Below are 20,173 nucleotides of genomic sequence, written 5' to 3' on the forward strand. Positions count from 1 at the left end.
AAATACTTTTATTGCATAATGTAAATACAATTTAATGTCATGCTTGAAACATATGATAAATAATTGCTTAAAATATGCACATAATAATAAATACAATATATTATTATTATGCATCACTCTTTAAAATAATTAATTAAACTAATGATGGTTTAATTAAATAATCAAGGTAGCCCATTTGAGCATGAATATGCACGGCCCAATTAAACCAAAAAAGGCCCTTTTTAAAAATAAAATAAAACCGCAGCCCACATGATTTAATTAAAACAGCCCATTTCAATTAACAAAAAAGGAGAATAGCCCAGATTTAATAAAATAAATCGGGCCCAAACATTTAAATAAATCTCTCAACTCTTAAGTTGGTTTCATGTTGTGAGAACCTTTGAGTTCTAATCCGATTTCGTATATCATCATTGTTTTGTGGATCCGATTGTTGAAAAGATTTATATGATAAAGATCAAATTGTAAACTGTGACTGTTAGGGTAATCTAGCTTGTTGTCCTTTAGCAGAGTATCTCACTTCTCTACTCTCACTTCTCTTGTGTTTGCTTTTGCTCAGGATGTTGCTACGAGATCTATGATAGAGCAGTTAGGCGAGAGGAAGCCCGTAAGAAGGCGACTTAGAGTGTGTGCCAGTTTGATATTTTTGCTCTAGCAACTTGTTCCAACTCTATTGCTGGTATTGAAATAAATGCAAAAAAACAACTAATTTTCATGGCTCGGTTGTGATCTTTTAGCTACAAGATTGTAAGTGGAAGTTTTTCTGTATTGATGTATTGCATTAACTTGCTTTAATCTCACAAACTATATGTTTTGAGATGAATCTCACTCTAGAAATATTTGCCATCCTAGAAATAACATTATTCACCTGGAAAATTGTTTTCATTCTGTATCCAATCTTGCAAGCTAAAAGTAGGTAATTGAAGATATGGATGCTATCGTGTTTTTATTTGTTTATACTTTATTTTAGTAATATCAGATTTTTAGTGTCCGTCGTTCTTCTCGTTCCCCAACCATGGAAACACTTGCGTTTATGTTGCTTTCGAAGAAGAACGTAATGGACGCAACTTCAAAGAGGGAATATCGGAGATAATGATTTTTTGGGGAACAAGTGTGGGAGAATGTTGCGAAAGAAAGAACACAAAACCTTCGACACATCTGCGTTGTACCCTGCCCGGATCTTAATCCAACTAGATTATCCTGTTCGGATGCCAAGTATTAGTGTCATTTCTGTTAGTCTTATTTGGCCCAACTCCATGGAAGCCCAAACCCACACACCAAAGCCCATCCTGGCAGGCCCATATCCTAGCCTACTTAAGCCCCTTAGCCCTAATTGCTAAGAGAGGGAAAAGTGTGTGCAGAGAGAGGCAGCGTGAGTTTGAGAAAAGAGTGAGAAGTGCAGTTGAGTGTGAGAGAGAAGACGATAGTTGTCGCTGTTCTTGTGTGATCGAGCGAACCGTGTTCTCTATCTCTCCATTCGCCTTCCTCACGTGGATCGAACAAGAAGCTTCGTGTCTTGCTTGTTCTCCCTCTGTTTCGTGTCTTCCCGACGCAGCTACTGTGAGGAGCCGCCGGAGAGGGTCAAGGGTGTCGTGGGTGCGTGGAGCTACCGGAGTAAGTTGTGGTGCACGTTGCTGTGCGCTTAGAAAAGGAAACGGGACTGAGCCGAAGCTTGGCCCCCCTGCTGCTCGTGTTTCTACAGCTGGAGCTAGAACGTCGCCGCGGCGCAGCTGCTCCCAGGGAAGTCACTGCTGCTGTCACGCTCCTGCTGTTGCTGCTGCTCTCTCCCTCCAAAGCTTGAAGAGCTCGTTGGCTTCGTGCTAACGAGCACGTGGACGACGACGTGCCGCAATAATACCCAACAGTGGTATCAGAGCCACGGTTGGTACGTCGTCGCGTCCCTGCCCTGCTGCATCGGAACGCCGCGATTCAAATCGCTTTTGGTAAGTCGAGGTTCTGATCTTAGGACCTCGCTCAGGTAAAGTGGCGAAACCTCCCCCGTTGTCTTATATTTAGAAAACTGCCGAGTGGTGCAGTTTAGGCTTGGGTTTGCTGCTGTTTCCCAATGTGCGTTTTGATTTGGGAGTAATTTGATTTAAGCTGTGTGCTTTTATCTTATTAATCTGAAAATTGTTGTTTGCCTCGTGAATCTGCTCTGTTTTGTGTTTTTTCCGCTGCATTTGTGATTCTGTGAAGGCATCTTAGTGTTTTTTATCTCGGTGTTTAGCTTTGTTGTGTCTTGCTGTGATAGCTTGGTATGGCGTCTTTCTTTGGTATGGCTCCTTTTGATGGAAAATCCGATTTTAGTATCTGGAAGCAGAAGATGAAGTGCATTTTAATTCAGCAACATGTGTTTAAGGCTGTTGATCATTCATATGCTGATACTGAGACTGAAGAAAAGAAATCTGATATGAATGAACTTGCATTGTCCTCTATCATACTCAACTTATCTGATTGTGTGCTTAGAAAAGTAGGAGTATGTGATTCTGCTAAAGATTTGTGGTGTAAATTGGAAGAGCTTTACACTGAAAAGTCGCTACCATCCAAATTGTTTTTACTCGAAAGATTTTTCCAGTTTGAACTTGATTTGTCTAAGGATGTAGACGAAAATTTGGATGTGTTTTCAAAACTTGTGCAAGACATTAAATTGACTGGCGATGAACACATTGATGATTATGCCCCTATTGTGCTGTTGAATGCTATTCCTGAGTCTTACAGTGATGTCAAGTCTGCTATTAAGTATGGTAGAGACAACGTGACTTATGATACTGTTGTGAATGCTTTGAAAAGCAAGGAACTTGATTTGAAGCATAATGTTGGGAGGGAATCCGAGATGAAGGTTATGCATGTGAGAGAGAGAAATCAATTTAGGCCTCAAAAGCATGCTAGTAACCAAGATAATGATGACTCTAAGAAAAAGAAGAAAAAGTCTTATAAGACAAGGACTAAGAAGTGTTATAACTGTGGTAAACCAGGTCATTTTGCTAAAGATTGCCCTAGTTCTAGTTCTAGTTGTAGTTCTAGTTCAGATGGTGAGTCAGAGTCTGATGGTGATTTGCAAAATGAGCATGCTAATTTGGCTTCTTGTAGTGATAACATGGGTGATTTATTTTCGGTGGTTGGAGCATGTGATAACAACCTGTTGAAATCTATGCATTCTGATTGTCTGTGTGAAAGTGAATGGCGTGTAGATTCTGGTTGCTCTTTTCATATGTCGCCGTGTAAGAATCTGTTTTCAAACTTTCAGACTGTTAGTAATGGCTGTGTGTCTATGGCTAATGGTGCAAAATGTCATGTTGTTGGCATTGGTGATGTGCGTCTTAAGTTTGAGTCTGGATATGTTTTCACTTTGAAGCATGTTAGGTATGTGCCTGATTTGTGTTTTAACCTCCTGTCTTGTTCCGCCTTAGAGAGTGATGGGTTAGAAGGTAGGTGGGGAAAGGGTCTTATGGAGATTGTGAGAGGATCCTTGATTGTTTTCACAGCTGAAAAACGTGATAACATGTATGTGTGCCTTGCTGATCCTGTTACTGTTGTGTCTAACTGTGTGGATGACACCCAAGTTGAAAAAGACTTGGATTGGCGTGTGTTTTAGTCTGTCTTATGATACTGCTCACTTTGAGGTGGAGTTGTTCACCCCTCTTAGTTTATGTGACCTGAACATTTGTGTTTGAGCATTGTGTTGCCCGTTTAGTTTGCTTGTGATGTCTTTGTGACTTTACAGGTTTGATCTTTGTGATTGTCCAACTGTGTGTTGAGTCTGTCCTTCGTGATCTGTGTGGTCTTTTAGGATTGTTAGATCTTAGTGATCTATGTGTTCTATGTGTGTTCTACTGGTTGCTTTATCTTGTGTGATTTGCAGGTGTTTGGACACGGTTAGTTTACACGGTGATCTGTGTGATCGGAGCTTACTTTGTGTTTGCTCACTTGTTTCCCTTGTATTGTCTGTGTGATTTTACAGGGATCTCGGCAATGATGAATCCCATTGTCCTTCTCGTTTGTGCACCACGATTGGGCCAAAGGTGGAGATTGTTAGTCTTATTTGGCCCAACTCCATGGAAGCCCAAACCCACACACCAAAGCCCATCCTGGCAGGCCCATATCCTAGCCTACTTAAGCCCCTTAGCCCTAATTGCTAAGAGAGGGAAAAGTGTGTGCAGAGAGAGGCAGCGTGAGTTTGAGAAAAGAGTGAGAAGTGCAGTTGAGTGTGAGAGAGAAGACGATAGTTGTCGCTGTTCTTGTGTGATCGAGCGAACCGTGTTCTCTATCTCTCCATTCGCCTTCCTCACGTGGATCGAACAAGAAGCTTCGTGTCTTGCTTGTTCTCCCTCTGTTTCGTGTCTTCCCGACGCAGCTACTGTGAGGAGCCGCCGGAGAGGGTCAAGGGTGTCGTGGGTGCGTGGAGCTACCGGAGTAAGTTGTGGTGCACGTTGCTGTGCGCTTAGAAAAGGAAACGGGACTGAGCCGAAGCTTGGCCCCCCTGCTGCTCGTGTTTCTACAGCTGGAGCTAGAACGTCGCCGCGGCGCAGCTGCTCCCAGGGAAGTCACTGCTGCTGTCACGCTCCTGCTGTTGCTGCTGCTCTCTCCCTCCAAAGCTTGAAGAGCTCGTTGGCTTCGTGCTAACGAGCACGTGGACGACGACGTGCCGCAATAATACCCAACAATTTCGATATAGTGTTATTGTCATTTCAATATTGTGTTAGTGTATTTTCGAGATAATGTTATTTATATAACATGATAGTATCATTTGTAAAACAAAAAAGTGTTGGTTTGTGTTAGTGTCATTCCAAGATAAAACGGGTCAGAATAGTTCAGCTAGGTCAGGATTCGAGTATGGTACAATCCGAGTGTACAGGAGACCACCTCAAGAAAGAAACACACAGCAAAATTTACAATTTCATTTCCTACTATCAATCTTAGAGATAATCTGTTGGCCCTGACGGCATTTTGAAATTAACTGTCTTGACTGCCTCAGTCCAGCGCCAAAATTTTTCTGTTGATGTTATTTGTTGTTCTTCATAGTCTCTCTTGGCGGCGGTACGTGTCTTCGGGATATGTTTCCTTGATGATATTTGGAATTGAAGGCCCTCATTTCCTACACTCTCTTCTTCTTCCTTTATTTTCATCGCCGAAATCTCAGCAGACTCACTGCATACAACCACACTGATAACTTCAAGCGTCGGAATTTCCCCAATATCCAAAGGGATCGCTTCCAAGTGCTTCAATCCTTCAAGTCTAAGCTTCTCCAAAACTGGGAAATGGGAGCTGTCTGCATCCCAACATCTCAGATTACAACTGATAATGCTCAAGAATCTAAGGCGGAGAAACTCCCCGTTAACTGGACTCCACTTCTGTCCCTTGACGGAATCAACTAGCTCGAGAGCTTCTAATTGGGGCAAAGAACCGATGATTGTCAGATCATTCCAGACAAGACTGCAGTTTTTCAGTGACAGCTTCTTCAGAGATACCGGAAATGCACACTTGAGCTGATCTGCATTGCATGAGTTGGGAAAGGTGGAAACTACTAGCTTTAGTGATTGAAGTTTATGTAGGCTGCCAAGATTGTGGAGATGGTCGAACAAGAAATAATCATATCCCTCCAACTCTTTATCGTAGATTAGATGCAATTTGTTGGTGTTGGGAATTCTCTTACACACCTCCTCACTCAACCTCAAATTTACTGTTTTTATCAGTGTCTGTAAGTTTCCCATGACAACACAGTCATTTGGAGAAGGAGGAGGATGGGGAAGATTAATCCGTGTGCACTCCACATGCCTAAGTTGTGACAAGCTCCAAATTTCAATTGGTGCAACGACAAGTTTCGCATTAATTGTCAATGTTTGCAGGTTCCAAATGAAGGATATTGAAGAAGGAAGCCAAACCAAGGAGGAGTACGAAGGTCGGAAAGTAAGGCACCGCAGGTTCAAGTTCTGCATTACATCTTCCGCGGAACAGTCGCTAACCACAGTCAAAACTCTCAATAACTTGAACACAACCGGCAGCTTGAACCCTCTGCATACTAGAGAACGAAGAAGCTGTGCTGATTTCAGAGCATCAGACATCTCAGGAACATCATCACTCTTGATGAAGTCATGACATATGAAGCGACGCTCCTTAGTCATGTTGTCGAGTGCCCTCTTGGCATAGAAGAACCTGCCTTTCTCAGAGACTTTCAAGCACAGATCTCTTATCAGATCGTGAAGTCGACAAGACCTAATCTTCCCATTATATCGATATCTGCCAACAAGAACAAGATTCCTGTCAACTAAGTCATTCAAGTACCCCTCTGCAATCTCTTCTAACATTTGGGCTCTCTTCGGTTTGATAAATCCTTCAGCAACCCAAAGTTTGATGATTCGTGATGCACGAATCTCACGGTCCTCCCGGAAAATCCCCATATAAAGAAAACATGGTTTCAGATGAGGGGGCAAGTGATTATAGCTTAAAGATAACACATCTAAGATCTCTTGCTTCTCCATTGAATTGGGGATTGATTTTATATTCTCGGCAACATCCTCCCAGAATCCTACAGTCCTAGGCGATTTGAGAAGAAACCCTCCAATCACAACAATTGACAAGGGTAGTCCTCTGCACAATCTAACAATCTCATTTCCCACAATTTCTAGTTGAGGATAAGGGCAATGGTCTTGCTGGAAAGCGTTTCTGCAAAACAACACCCAACTTAGATCCTTTTTTAAAGGTTTCATGGTGATGCAAGAACTAGAGCCACAATCACTGGCCACATCCGACAACCTAGTAGTTAAAACGATCCGACTTCCATTCCCATTATCAGGAAAGTAAAGCCTCACCTCATCCCAAGCTTCGACACTCCATATGTCATCTAATACAATCAGATATCTTCTACCACATAAAGTCTGATGCAACTTTAGCCCTAAATCATTTCCACTTCCACTTTGCCCTATGCCCGAGAGAAGTTTTGAAAATATTTCTTTTGCACTGTATTGTTGAGATACAGTAGCCCAAGCACGAATGTCAAAGTGTTCCTTGATGAATGAATTTTCATAAACATTTAGAGCAAGCGTGGTCTTACCCATGCCGCCCATCCCAACAATCGAGATGATTTGCTGCTTGGGTTGATGTATGGTGAGCTTGTCCATGATGTGGATCACGTCGTCTTCGAGTCCCACCGGAGAAGCCTTTCCGGTGGTGGTGGTGAGAGGTTGTTTCTCCTCCACAACATCCATGTCACCATGTGCAGCTTGCTCCTCTCTCGCTCGCCATTTCTCCATGAGCTCAGCACCCTTTCTCATGATACCATCCATGACTTCAATTATTTGTTGCAGTTCCAACAACGAGCATCTATGACTGGGTCGATTTCTCCGATGCCAGAGCCGCAGTATGAAGTTGATCGGTGCTTGCTTCTTCTCAGGATGAAGTTGATCGACAATGTGTGATTCAATCACATCTTCAGCTGCGTGAGCTGCAGATGCGATTTGTTTCTCCAGATCTGATGCTTCTTTGCTACCTCCATCAATAGTAGGGTTGGTTATCAAGTCGAGCAAGGCATCAACCTTTTCCCCAAGGGATTCAATCTGTTTCTTGTCGAATACAGTTGAAAGGCGAGTATGGCTCATCATCTGCTCAATGATGTTCATCACAGAAACCAGAGCTGCATAAGCTGCCATCGCAAATCCTTCGATTAAGCAGCAGACTGTAACTGAAATTCGATGAATCTGAACGATGGTTATACTGAGTTGCCCCCAAGACTTTGACGGAGTCTTCTAAACATAAATAAATAAATAAATAAAGTCGTTTTATTTTAATCTGTTCAACATGCAGCGCCAGCCTGTGCTCCACAATCTAATTATTAAAATTCTTTTAGAAATTGAAGAGATCTGAATAAGTGATTGTATTTGGCAGGAATTGCTAATAAATTCAACATGTCAATTATATTTGAATGCCCTTGCTGTCATTTTCCTTGAAGAAACGAGCTGACCTTGTGCAGTATTTTGAATCCAGATAAATTCAACATGTCAATTAAATTAATGAATTATGGCACTATGCATCTCATAATATAAGCTCTAAGGAGTTGATTGGTATGATGGAATGGAGGTGGGAATGGAATGGTGATTCCTACCTCCATTCCATTCCTATGCTTGGTATAATTTTATTTTAGGAATCACCATTCTTAAAGGAATCACCATTCCTTTACATATAGGAATCATCATTCCTTCCCTCCAACATGGTATTACCCATTCCATTCCATTTCTAATTCACCTAAATTTAGGTTTTGACAAAATTATCCTTATATAATTTGCACCCCCACCCCACCCCACCCCTACTTACACCCCCTCCCCCCACTCCACCCCACCCCACTCCACCCCCTCCACCCAAAAAAAATATTTTTTATTTTTTTAAAAAATTTTCTTGCCATCCCACCCCCCATTTTTTTTAAGTTTTCTCGTCACCCCCCACACCTCACCCACCCCTCCCCCCCCAATTTTTTTTATGTTTCTCCCCTCCCCACCTGCCACCCACCCTCCAACATTTTATTTTTTTTTAATTTATCTCGCCACCCCTTAACCAACCCAAAAAAAATTAACTTTTTTTTTTAGTTTTTCTTGCCACCCCAACCTTCAATTTTTTTTTCTTTTTTTAAATTTATCTCCCCATCCACACAATTTTTTTTTTAATTTACTCACCACCCCCACCCCAGCCACACCCACACCCATCCATCATAATGCAGAAATGCCACAAAGACACATGTCCCATTGGTATTGCAACTCAAGATCCAGTTCTTAGGGAAAAGTTTGCTGGTGAACCTGAACATGCAATAAAAAAAATGGTAAATTTGGTATAAAATCATAATAAATTTCTAAGTTTTGGTTTTTCCCACAATCTTTTATTCTTGTTTCAAAATTTATAATAAATCATTTTTTTGGAATTTTCCACGATGACTGATTTTGATCAAGTTCGGCGCCACGTCATTTAAAAAATTCGCCGAAAAATCACACTATCGGAAATTTCGAAAAAAGTGATTTATTATGTATTTTGAAACAAGAATGAAAGTTTGTGGGTAGGGGTGAACAAAAATCGAACCGAACCAAAAAAATCGATCAAACCGATATTTTTTTATTCGGTTCGGTATAGGAAAAAATGGTTCGGTTTTCGGTTCTCTGCCAATGGGTCGGTCGGGAACCGAACCGAACCGACCCATATATATATATATTATTTAAATATTTTATATATAATATATTTTATAAAATTTAAAACTAAATTGGATTAAGGTATTACACCCCACCCTCCAAAATTTTTAAAATTTTTTCTTGCCACACCCACACCCCACCCACCCTCTACCCGCTCCCCCCCTTTCCAATTTTTTTTTTCGTCACCCCCACTCCACCCACCGCCCAATAATTTTTTTCATTATTATTTTTTTTGTCGAAAAATCATTTTTTTCCAAGCTTCATTAACTCGAGATGCATGTTTCAGTTTTATAATATGCATTGTTCTGTTTTGCAATATGTCATGTTAATTTAGTAAAACAAAATAATTTCATTCCATTCCTAGAATTTATTTTAGCTACCAATCATAGGAATGGAATCAAACAAGAAATTACAATTCCATTCCTTTTGTATTCCTTATGCATACCAAGCAAAGGAATCACCAAGGTTTGTCATTCCTTTCCCCCCTTCATTCCATTCCTACCTTCATTCCATTCCACCCTCATTTTATTCCATCATACCAATCACCTCCTAAGTCTCAAATGAATTCTACTTGGACAACAACAGCCAAGCCACACTAAATAGAAAAATGTAAGCAACAGTAAACAGGAGAGGCATAAGTTTCTCATTTCAAAGAGCGAGAGATCTCCCATTTCGAAATCCAAGCGTTTAAAATCATGATAGCATAGAGATTAAACAAACAAATAAGCTATAAAATGTACTTTGGTACTTCTTAACCTTATCAAATAGAACACTATCTCTACCTTCCTTTACCATAGGTTCAATCAACATCGAAAAAATAGTTTCGTCAAGTGCCCCTTGCATCCATCTCTGCTTTTCAAGTTCTTGAACACGAGATGTGTGGCAGTTGCCAGTTCTTGAAGGAAAGTTCCAACAAGAACATTGCCCTTATCCTTTAGAATCTGTTTCATGCTTCCCAAACAGGACGCAGTTAAAAACTATTGACAAGTGAAAAACAATTAATAGCTTAGCAGTAACATCTCTCTCTCTCTCTCCCATTAACATCCCTGCCATCACTCGTTCCTATTCCTACTGTTTCGTGCAGCAGTTCTTCTTCAAGGTGATGCTTTTTCTATGTTTCTTTTTTTCTCCCCAAGAAACTAATTGCTTATTATTTTCGATACTCAGTTTTCAATGATGACAAAGAACCTCAGATACCACAGGAAGTATTGGAGGGTCTCGAGTTCAAATCTCACTTAAAGATCACAAGGTCAGACAAAACAGAGATCTTGATTGATTTCAATCAAGAATTCATATGCATAATTCTTACATTGTGAAACTAAATTAAATGTAGCTACAATTTGCACATACAATGAATGCAGAAGTTGCAAGTCAAGGTGCATAGCTGAGCAACTCCCAATCAAAGTAAACAATCCCACCAACAGTGCCTACAACTACAAAATTGAAACATTTTAAATCATCATAACATAAAGATTAAATAAACAAAATAAGCAATTGTACTTTCCCCTTAATCTCTATTGCAATAATTCTTGACCTTCAAACACAACAGAAAACCTAACTAGAATAGAAGTCCTTTGGTATGAGTTTCTTAACCTTATTAAACAGAACGTTATCTTTACCTTCCCATTTCACAGTTTCAATAAACATCGAATATGCAGTTTTGTCAAGTGTGAATCCCCTTGAATCCATCTCTTCCAACAGTGGCATTGCATCAAGCATCTTGTTCATTTTGAGAAGACCTCGAACAAAAACATTGTATGTTACACTATTAGGCAAGCAACCGCTGCTTACCATTTGCGTCATCAAATCCCTAGCCTCCTCTATCCGCGCTTCCTCACAAAGTGCACCGATAAGGATTGTATAAGTTATGACGTTAGGCTGCAAACCCTTGGATAGGAGCTCATGGAACAGATCTTTAGCCTCCTCTATCTGCCCTTCTTTGCAAAGTGCACCAATGAGGATACTATATGTTACGACATCAGGCTGCAAACCTTTGGATGGAAGATCGTGGAACATACATTTTGCTTCTCTGACTTTGTTGTCGTTGCACAATCCCTCAATGAGAATATTGTATGTTACTATATCTGGAATGATGCCTTTATCTTTCATGGTATGCAACACCGGAAAAGCTTCAGCAATACGATGAGCTCCGCACAAACCATCCAACAAGGTATTATAAGTCCTTATATTCGGAGACACTTGTAGAGCTTCCATCTCATTGAACAGCTTCAAGCCATCTTCACATTTGCCTTCACGAAATAAGGCCTCTAGCATTATGGTATAAGAAACCACATCGCGCTTTAATCTTTGAGCGAGAATTATGGTAAAAAGACGTGAAACTTCATGACTCGCCCCTTTTTGCAAAACCCGTTCATCAAGGTATTGTAGCTTATGATATTGGGCTTGATTCCAGAATTAACTGTCAATTGCAAAATGCGTCCGGCTTCGTCCATTTTCCCTTGCATACAGTATCCATTCATCAATGAAGTATAAGTGACAATGTTGGGTTGTACATCAATCTCCCCTTCATAGATACCAACATATGCTCAGCATCTTCCACCTTTCCATCTTTGCACCAAGCATCCACAAAGATATTACACGTCACCACATCTGGGCAGACCACATCAGTTATCATCTTCTTTAACATGTCTTCAGCCTCGTCCATTCTTCTCATACTGCATAACCCCTCAATTATGGAATTATATGTCACAACATCAGGTGAAATCCCCTTATCATCCAAAGTGGCGAAGAGTTGGAGAGCATCATTCACCTTTCCGTCCTTGCATAGACCATCAATGACTATGCTGTAACCATAGACATTGGGTTTGCAGCTCCCTTTTCCTTTTTCCAATGAGCAGAGCAAATCAATCGCCTGTAGAATATCTCCAGCTTTGCATAACCCATTAATTATAGTACTATATGTATACTCATCGGGCTCGCACTGTTGGTAGACCGACAGCTTCCCCAACAATTTAGCTGCCTCTGGGATCCTTCCAACAAACAGAAGGCCTTTCACGAGAGTGTTGAAGGTTACCACAGTAGGCTCGAACCCACGCTTGAAAAAACTGCCTAAGATCGCAAACCCAAAATCAGGCCTTTTCTGTCGGCAGAAGCAATCAATCGCAATACTCAATATGTAGTGATCTACAGGAACATGCCTTTGAAGCATTTCGTCGATCAGATGAAGGGCAAGAGAGTATTGTTTCAGCTTCACCACAGTACTCAGCAATTTCGTGAAAACAGTAATAGAAGGAAGCGGCTCTGTTCTCATCATATCCCGAAATAGAGCGACAGCATCATTGGGCTCACGTATACATTCAAAATCGAATCTGGGATAGGAGGAGAAGCATCTAATTTGGTGGGTGGCATTATCAAAAGTGGAGAATTTAGATGAAGAATTCGACAAAATTCTACCGAGAAACATGACGGCGTGGTTAGACCTCATTCTTGGGATAGTTTTGTAGTTGTGACCACTGAAATTAAAAGCTGAAGAATTGGGGAAGCTCGCTGTTGAAGAATGAGAGATAGGGTTTTGTGAGAAGAAAGGTGAAAAACGAGATTTGGGGAATTGGAAGTGCTAGCTGGGGAAGAAGGGTAAAGTAGATCTGGTTATATTTGAGCCAATCTCAGCCGTTCAAAGAGTAATCGCATTTGAACAGAGGAAAACGCATTTCATTCTCTACTTTATAATTTATGATGTTATTTTCCTAAAGTAGCTCTCAATTTCCTACCAATTTAATAAATTCTTAAGATTTTTTTTGTTATTTTGTGTTGGGTTTTTCGGATAATTTTTTGCAATCACATTTAGCTCCTCTAAAATATGATTATGACTTTTCATAATTAATTTCTGAGTTTGGCTCAAATTAATACTGCAAATAAATAATTTACAAACTTAAACAAATTATGTTTGAGCCTGTGAAGTACTATGAGATTAATTAAAGAAAAATATATTTTATTAAAATAAAAAATGAATAAACCAATCAAATTTAAGCTTCAAGCTCAGAATCATATATATCATCTAAAAATACGTGTTAAGTTCATGAATTTATATACAAATGTATGTATTTTTTTTGTGGTTGAACTTAGCTCCAATTCTTTCAAACTTAGAGCTCCAGCAAGTGCTCCACTATCTGATTATTAAAATTGTTTTAGCACTATTTAAATTATTGAAGAGATCTGATAAGGATTTCTTTTCCAATATTATCCTTGATAATTAAAACAGGTATTTGTGTTGCCAAGAACCATACAGCAAAGTCTGATGAGAAATTCAAATGTGGAGCAAATGTTCATATTGAATTAATTGGCAGGAATTCATACCTAATTTCATTTAAAATTTGTGATGTTGATATAAATTAATAAATTTCTGGACAGTTCCATTTGAATGCTGCTGCTGCCATTTTCCTTGAAGAAACGACCTGACTTTGGCTCCGTAATAATATATCTTTGAATTATTATTATCTATATCTTATATTAAAATGCAGTTTTAACAGCAGTTTTTTTGGCGTCAAATTTCTCTCTCATTCATTTTCTTTTATATTTCAAATCTTTTCTAAATATCATTAAATTTAGTTTATGAAAAATATACAATATGTATCTTAAATTAAAGATCTTGTCAAGATCTTTAATTTGATATAAAAATTATAACAAATAAATTTAAAATAATCATTTAAAGATTCAAAATTAATTAAAAAAAACTATTTTTTTTTCATTTTCCATATTTTATCTCTCTCACGTACATGACATCCATGTTTCTTTTTTCGTTTCTTTATATTATGATTTTATTACATTTTTTTTTGTACTTATATCATCTCGCTTGGAGCAATTCAAATTGTATTAGTCTCGATCATTCCGCCAATTAAATATAGATTTTTAATTTGGAGAGGAAGAGCTTCTTCTTGTATAAGTTTTACTTTAATGAAACCTTATAAAAAAAATCAATGTGAAATGAGGTGATTTATATGAATTCTTCACTCGATTGAGATTATTATAAATTTAATACATAATTAAAGATTTCTAATGTATTTCAACACCATATCCTCTATTGTTCTTTATCTAAATTTTTCATTTATGCATTGCTAATTTCATAATTTATCTATTATTATTATTATTATTATTATTATTATTATTATTATTATTATTATTATTATTATTGACGAAACTGAAACAAATAAAGTTTTTAGATATGAAAAATATATTTTTCTTCCCTATATAAATAAAATGTACGGATGTATTTTATAAAAAATAAAAGTAAAATTTTAAATATATTTATAGACACAAAATAAGATTTTTGTTTTAAAGTAATCAGGTTATAGATTTTGTGCCTTATTATTCAAACATTTAAATTAATGACCGAATTTGTGCCTTATTATTCAAACATTTAAATATATAAAATTTATATAATAATAAATACAATATATTATTATTATGCATCACTCTTTAAAATAATTAATTAAACTAATGATGGTTTAATTAAATAATCAAGGTAGCCCATTTGAGCATGAATATGCACGGCCCAATTAAACTAAAAAAGGGCCTTTTTTAAAATAAAATAAAATGGCAGCCCACATGATTAATTAAAACAGCCCATTTCAATTAACAAAAAAGGAGAATAGCCCAGATTTAATAAAGGCCCAAACATTTTAAATAAATCTCTCAACTCCGGCGAATCAGCAGCAAAAGCCGCCATTGCCGATGAACTAGCAGCGACGTTCCACTACTCCTCAGACTCGACTCGACACACCACCAGTTCAAAAGCAGAGACAAGAATTAAAGACTCTACCTTTCTTTTCTTTTCATTGTTAAAACAAATCCTGTTCCATATATGCATATATATATATATTGTTCAATAACTTGATATATGAAATCTGTAAATGCCATGGTTTTGCATATGCACTTGATGTATGAAGTGGTTACTTTGATGGAAAGGAAAGGAAATTTGCTAACAAATAGATAGCATTTCATGTTGTTAACAAGTAACATGAAGTTTGAAGTGACTCGGTGAGTCTTGTCAAGAGCTTAATCTACCAGAAAGGAAGCAACATATATAATTTGATGAATTTACTTTTCTTCTTGAGCTATCCTATATATTTTTCTCACTGGAGCTGCATTTTTAAAGGCAACCGGCATATCTAATGATTATTTCTCTCTTCTAGAAGAAACAAACTTTGATGGTCTTGATTTTTTTCCCTTCGATCCTCCAAAGTTCTTTCTTGAATCTCCGATGCAACGTTTTGCTCACTTTGTGATATGCAGCAGCCATGTTACATTGATTACTTCTTTCTTTCTCTCCATGCATTTTTGTCTGTAAAATTATACACGAGGAACTGGAAGTATTGTGGCTCCAGCAACTTGTTCCATCTCTATTGCTGGTACTGAAATAAATGCAAAAAAAAAACATCTGATTTCCATGGTCGGTTGTGATTTTTTAGCTACAAGATTGTAAGTGGAAGTTTTTCTGTATTGTGCAGATCTGTGATTTATTGCAGTAAACTTGCTTTAATCTCACCCTAGAAATATCTCAAATGAATCTCAACCATTGTTCCATTAAACATTTCTTCTTCGAAAGCAACACAAACATAGTGTTTTTATGTTTGTGTTGCTTTCAAAGAAGAACGTAATGGACGCAACTTCAAGGAGAGAATGATTTTTTGGGGAACAAGTGTAAGAGAATGTTGGTGTGATATATGTGATGAACTTTAGGAAGAAAGAAGGGATTTTTTATTAACTTTGCCGTTCATACCAAATATAAAATCAACACACAGCAAAATTTACAATTTCATTTCCTTTACGATAATTGCCATCAATCTTAGAGATAATATGTTTCGCCGGCACTACCAAAGGCTTTTCTTAGACTCACAATGAGTTGTGCCATCTGGATAAGTCTCCTTGATGGTATTTGAACTTGAAGGCCCTCATTTCCTAGACTCTCTTGTTCTTCCTTTATTTTCTTTGCGCAAATTCCAGCAGACTCGCTGCATTCAACAACGCTGATGATTTCAAGTGTCGGAATTTCTCCAATATCCAAAGGGATCTCTTCCAAGTGCATCAATCCCTCAAGTCTAAGCTTCTCCAGAACTGGGAAATGGGAGCTGTCTGCATCCCAACATCTCAGATCACATTGGATAATGCTCAAGAATCTAAGGCGGAGAAACTCCCCATTAACCAGACTCCAGTTCTGTCCCTTGACGGAATTATCTAGCTTGAGAGCTTCTAATTGGGGTGCAGAACCGATGATTGTTAGATCATTCCAGTCAAGACTGCAGTTTTTCAGTGACAGCTTCTTCAGAGATACCGGAAATGCACACTTAAGCCTATCTGCATTGCATGAGGAGTTAGCAGAGGTGGAAACTAGCTCTAGTGATTGAAGTTTATGTAAGCTTCCAAGATTGTGGAGATGGTCGAACAAGCAATCATCATAGCCCTCCAACTTATCATTGTAGATTAGATGCAATTTGTTGGTGTTGGGAATTCTCTTACACACCTCCTCACTCAACCTCAAATTTACTGCTTTTATCAGTGTCTGTAAGTTTCCCATGACAACACAGTCATTTGGAGAAGGAGGAGGATGGGGAAGATAAATCCGTTTGCACTCCACATGCCTAAGTTGTGACAAGCTCCAAATTTCAATTGGTGCAACGACAAGTTTCGCATTAATTGACAATGTTTGCAGGTTCCAAATGAAGGATATTGAAGAAGGAAGCCTTACCAAGGTCAAGATGGAGTACAAAGGTTGGAAACTAAGGTACCGCAGGTTCAAGTTCTGAATTATATCCTCCGCGGAACAGTCGCTAGCCGTAGTCAAAACCCTCAACAACTTAAACACAACCGGCAGCTTCCACCATGTGCTGGATACCAGAGAACGAAGAAGCTGCGCTGACATCAGAGCATCAGACATCTCATGAACATCTTCACTCTTGATGAAGTCATGACATATGAACCGACGCTCCTTACTCATGTTGTCAAGTGCCCTCTTGGCATAGAAGAACTTGCCTTTCTCAGAGACTTTCAAGCACAGATCTCTTATCAGATCGTGAAGTCGACAAGACCTAATCTTCCCATTAGATCGATGTCTGCCAACAAGAACAAGATTCCTGTCGACTAAGTCATTCAAGTACCCCTCTGCAATCTCTTCTAACATTTGGGCTCTCTTCGGTTTGATAAATCCTTCAGCAACCCAAAGTTTGATGATTCGGGATGCACGAATCTCACTGTCCTCCCGGAAAATCCCCATATAAAGAAAACATGGTTTCAGATGAGGGGGCAAGTGACTATAGCTTAAAGATAACACATCTAAGATCTCTTGCTTCTCCACTGAATTGGGAACATTCTTGGCAACATCCTCCCAGAATGCTACAGTCCTAGGCGATTTGAGAAGAAACCCTCCAATCACAACAATTGACAAGGGTAGTCCTCTGCACAATCTAACAATCTCATTTCCCACATTTTCTAGTTGAGGATAAGGGCAATGTTCTTGCTGGAAAGCACTTCTGCAAAACAACACCCAACTTTGATCCTCATCTAAAGGTTTCATGGTGATGCAAGAACTAGAGCCACAACCACTAGCCACATCAGACAACCTAGTAGTTAAAACGATCCGACTTCTATTTCCAATATCAGGAAAGTAAAGCCTCACTTCATCCCAAGCTTCAATACTCCATATGTCATCTAATACAATCAGATATCTTCTACCCGATAAAGTTTGATGCAACTTTAGCCCTAAATCATTTCCACTTCCACTTTGCCCTATGCTAGAGAGAAGTTTTGAAAAGATTTCTTGTGCACTGTATTGTTGAGATACAGTAGCCCAAGCACGAATATCAAAGTGTCCCTTGATGAGTGAATTTTCATAAACATTTAGGGCAAGCGTGGTCTTACCCGTGCCGCCCATCCCAACAATCGAGATGACGTGCTGCTCGGGTTGATGCGTGGTGAGCTTGTGCATGATGTGCATCACGTCATCTTCGAGTCCCACCGGAGAAGCCTTTCTGGTGGTGGTAAGAGGTTGTTGCTCCTCCACAACATCCACGTCACCATGTGTAGCTTGCTCCTCTCTTGCTCGCCATTTCTCCTTGAGTTCAGCACCCTTGATCATGATACCATCCATTTCTTCAATTATTTGTTGCAGATCCAACACAGAGCATCCATGACTCGGTTGACTGGATCCAGCTTGAATTTGATCGACAATGTGTGATTCAATCACATCTTCAGCTGCGTGAGCTGCAGATGCGATTTGACTCTCCAGATCTGATGCTTCTTTGCTACCTCCATCAATATTACTGTTGGTAATCAAGTCGAGCAAGCCATCAGCCTTTTCCCCAATGGATTCAATCTGTTTCTTGTCGAATACAGTTGAAACGCGAGGATGGCTCATCATCTGCTCAATAATGTTCATCACAGAAACCAGAGCTGCATAAGCTGCCATCTCAAATCCTTCGATTAAGCAGCAGACTGCAATTGAAATTCGATGAATCTGAAGGATGGTTATACTGAGTTGCCCAAGACTTTGACGGAGTCTGCTAAAAATAAATAAATAAATAAATTTCTGGACAGTCCTTGCTGTCATCTATCTATTATTTAATAGATTACATATTCCAGGACTCCCCTTAATTCAAGATCTTATGTGGCACATCCTCTATTATCTATTATCTATTCTCTATTCTCTATTCTAATTTATCTTAAATCCTTATTTAATCATTCTAATCTATACATTCTCTCATCCCACATTGAATTTATAATAATCAATGACTACTAGAGAACACATATAAAAGAATTAGATATAATGTATATTTCTCCATCCCTCAATTATTTTGCACCTTCAATTAAATTTGGTAGATTAATTAGTTGACCAAATAAATAGTTTTATTTTTATCAATTAATAAAACGTCAATGCTAATTGGCTAGTAATTCATTTTTTTAATTAGAAAATATTTAAGTTCACAAAATTATAAGTTGACGTAATTTGAAGAATTGTAGAATTACATTTCTCCATATGTTAAATATTTGAGCAAATAATTAGAAAATATTTGCTAGATTTTTATAATTTTTGAAACATAAATTTTTAAACTGATGTATCCCCTTAGAAAAAATTGTCATTATTATATGATTTTCTCTATTTTTTAATTTTATTCATCTCAAGTCCTCATTTTAATTATTTTTTATCCAATCCCACATCAAATTTATAGTAGTCTATGCCTACTAGAGGACATATATAAAATGATTAGATACAATGTGTATTTTCCATATTTCAAGTATTTGCACTTCCAAATAAATTTGATCAATTCATTAGTTGACTAAATAAATAGTTTTATTCTCTAAAAAAAATTATTTTTACTAAAAAAATTATTTTGACCAATTATTAAAATGTGAATACTAATTAGCTAAGTAAATGACTTGAAAAAATATAGAATTGCATTTCTCCGTATGTTAAATATTTGAGCAAATAATTAAAAGAAAATAATCATAGCCATCCGGCAGCCACGTCAAATTTTCAGAGCAAAAAAAAAATAGACGAGTGGTGCAATTGATACAAAATTAATAATTCAAGGGTTGTAAAAAAAATCTATAATTAAGGATATAGTTGATAGTGTAAAAATAATTTGAGGTTTAAAGTAATAGTCCCTCCGTCCGCGAATTAAAGCCCCATTTGCCTCTAAATATTTGTCCGCGAATTAAAGCCCCATTTGCCTTTTTGTACCCTTTTACCCTCCTACTTTATCTAAAATAACTACCCTTTGCCATTAATTATCCATTCTCATTTTTTAACCTACTTAATTATAGATTTAAGTATTCATCCTTAATTAATGCAAAATAAATTTATGTCTATCAAATGGAATTCTAGAGAATTCCACATTTCGCAGTTGCCTCTCTCTCTCTACCAAACCCTCTTGTTCTTCCTAAATCTACCATTGTTGTGTTACTCCATGGATCATCCCTTTGAAACTGAATCGATTGTGCCGGAAACCCCGGCCTCTGATCTCTGTGAATTGGCGCCGTAGTTGCTGGCTGAAATC

General features: G+C 38.2%; 2 protein-coding genes and 1 pseudogene across 2 annotated transcripts; all 3 read right to left on the bottom strand.

The window, feature by feature from the left end:
• Positions 1 to 4,788: 4,788 nt before the first annotated feature.
• Positions 4,789 to 7,738, bottom strand: LOC130999308 (putative late blight resistance protein homolog R1B-16). The gene has a single exon (XM_057924823.1). The coding sequence runs from the start codon at positions 7,641 to 7,643 to the stop codon at positions 4,914 to 4,916; it is 2,730 nt and encodes a 909-aa protein (XP_057780806.1). The 5' UTR covers positions 7,644 to 7,738; the 3' UTR covers positions 4,789 to 4,913.
• A 2,263-nt stretch (positions 7,739 to 10,001) lies between these two features.
• On the bottom strand, positions 10,002 to 12,918 carry LOC130999332 (putative pentatricopeptide repeat-containing protein At1g12700, mitochondrial; annotated as a pseudogene).
• A 3,051-nt stretch (positions 12,919 to 15,969) lies between these two features.
• On the bottom strand, positions 15,970 to 18,585 carry LOC130998740 (putative late blight resistance protein homolog R1A-10). Its single transcript, XM_057924149.1, has one exon. It carries the CDS (start codon positions 18,583 to 18,585, stop codon positions 15,970 to 15,972), a length of 2,616 nt encoding a protein of 871 aa, XP_057780132.1.
• Between the last annotated feature and the right edge of the window lie 1,588 nt (positions 18,586 to 20,173).

The sequence above is a fragment of the Salvia miltiorrhiza genome, chromosome 8 (genome assembly GCF_028751815.1).
Source record: "Salvia miltiorrhiza cultivar Shanhuang (shh) chromosome 8, IMPLAD_Smil_shh, whole genome shotgun sequence".
In the NCBI taxonomy this organism is placed as follows: domain Eukaryota; kingdom Viridiplantae; phylum Streptophyta; class Magnoliopsida; order Lamiales; family Lamiaceae; genus Salvia; species Salvia miltiorrhiza.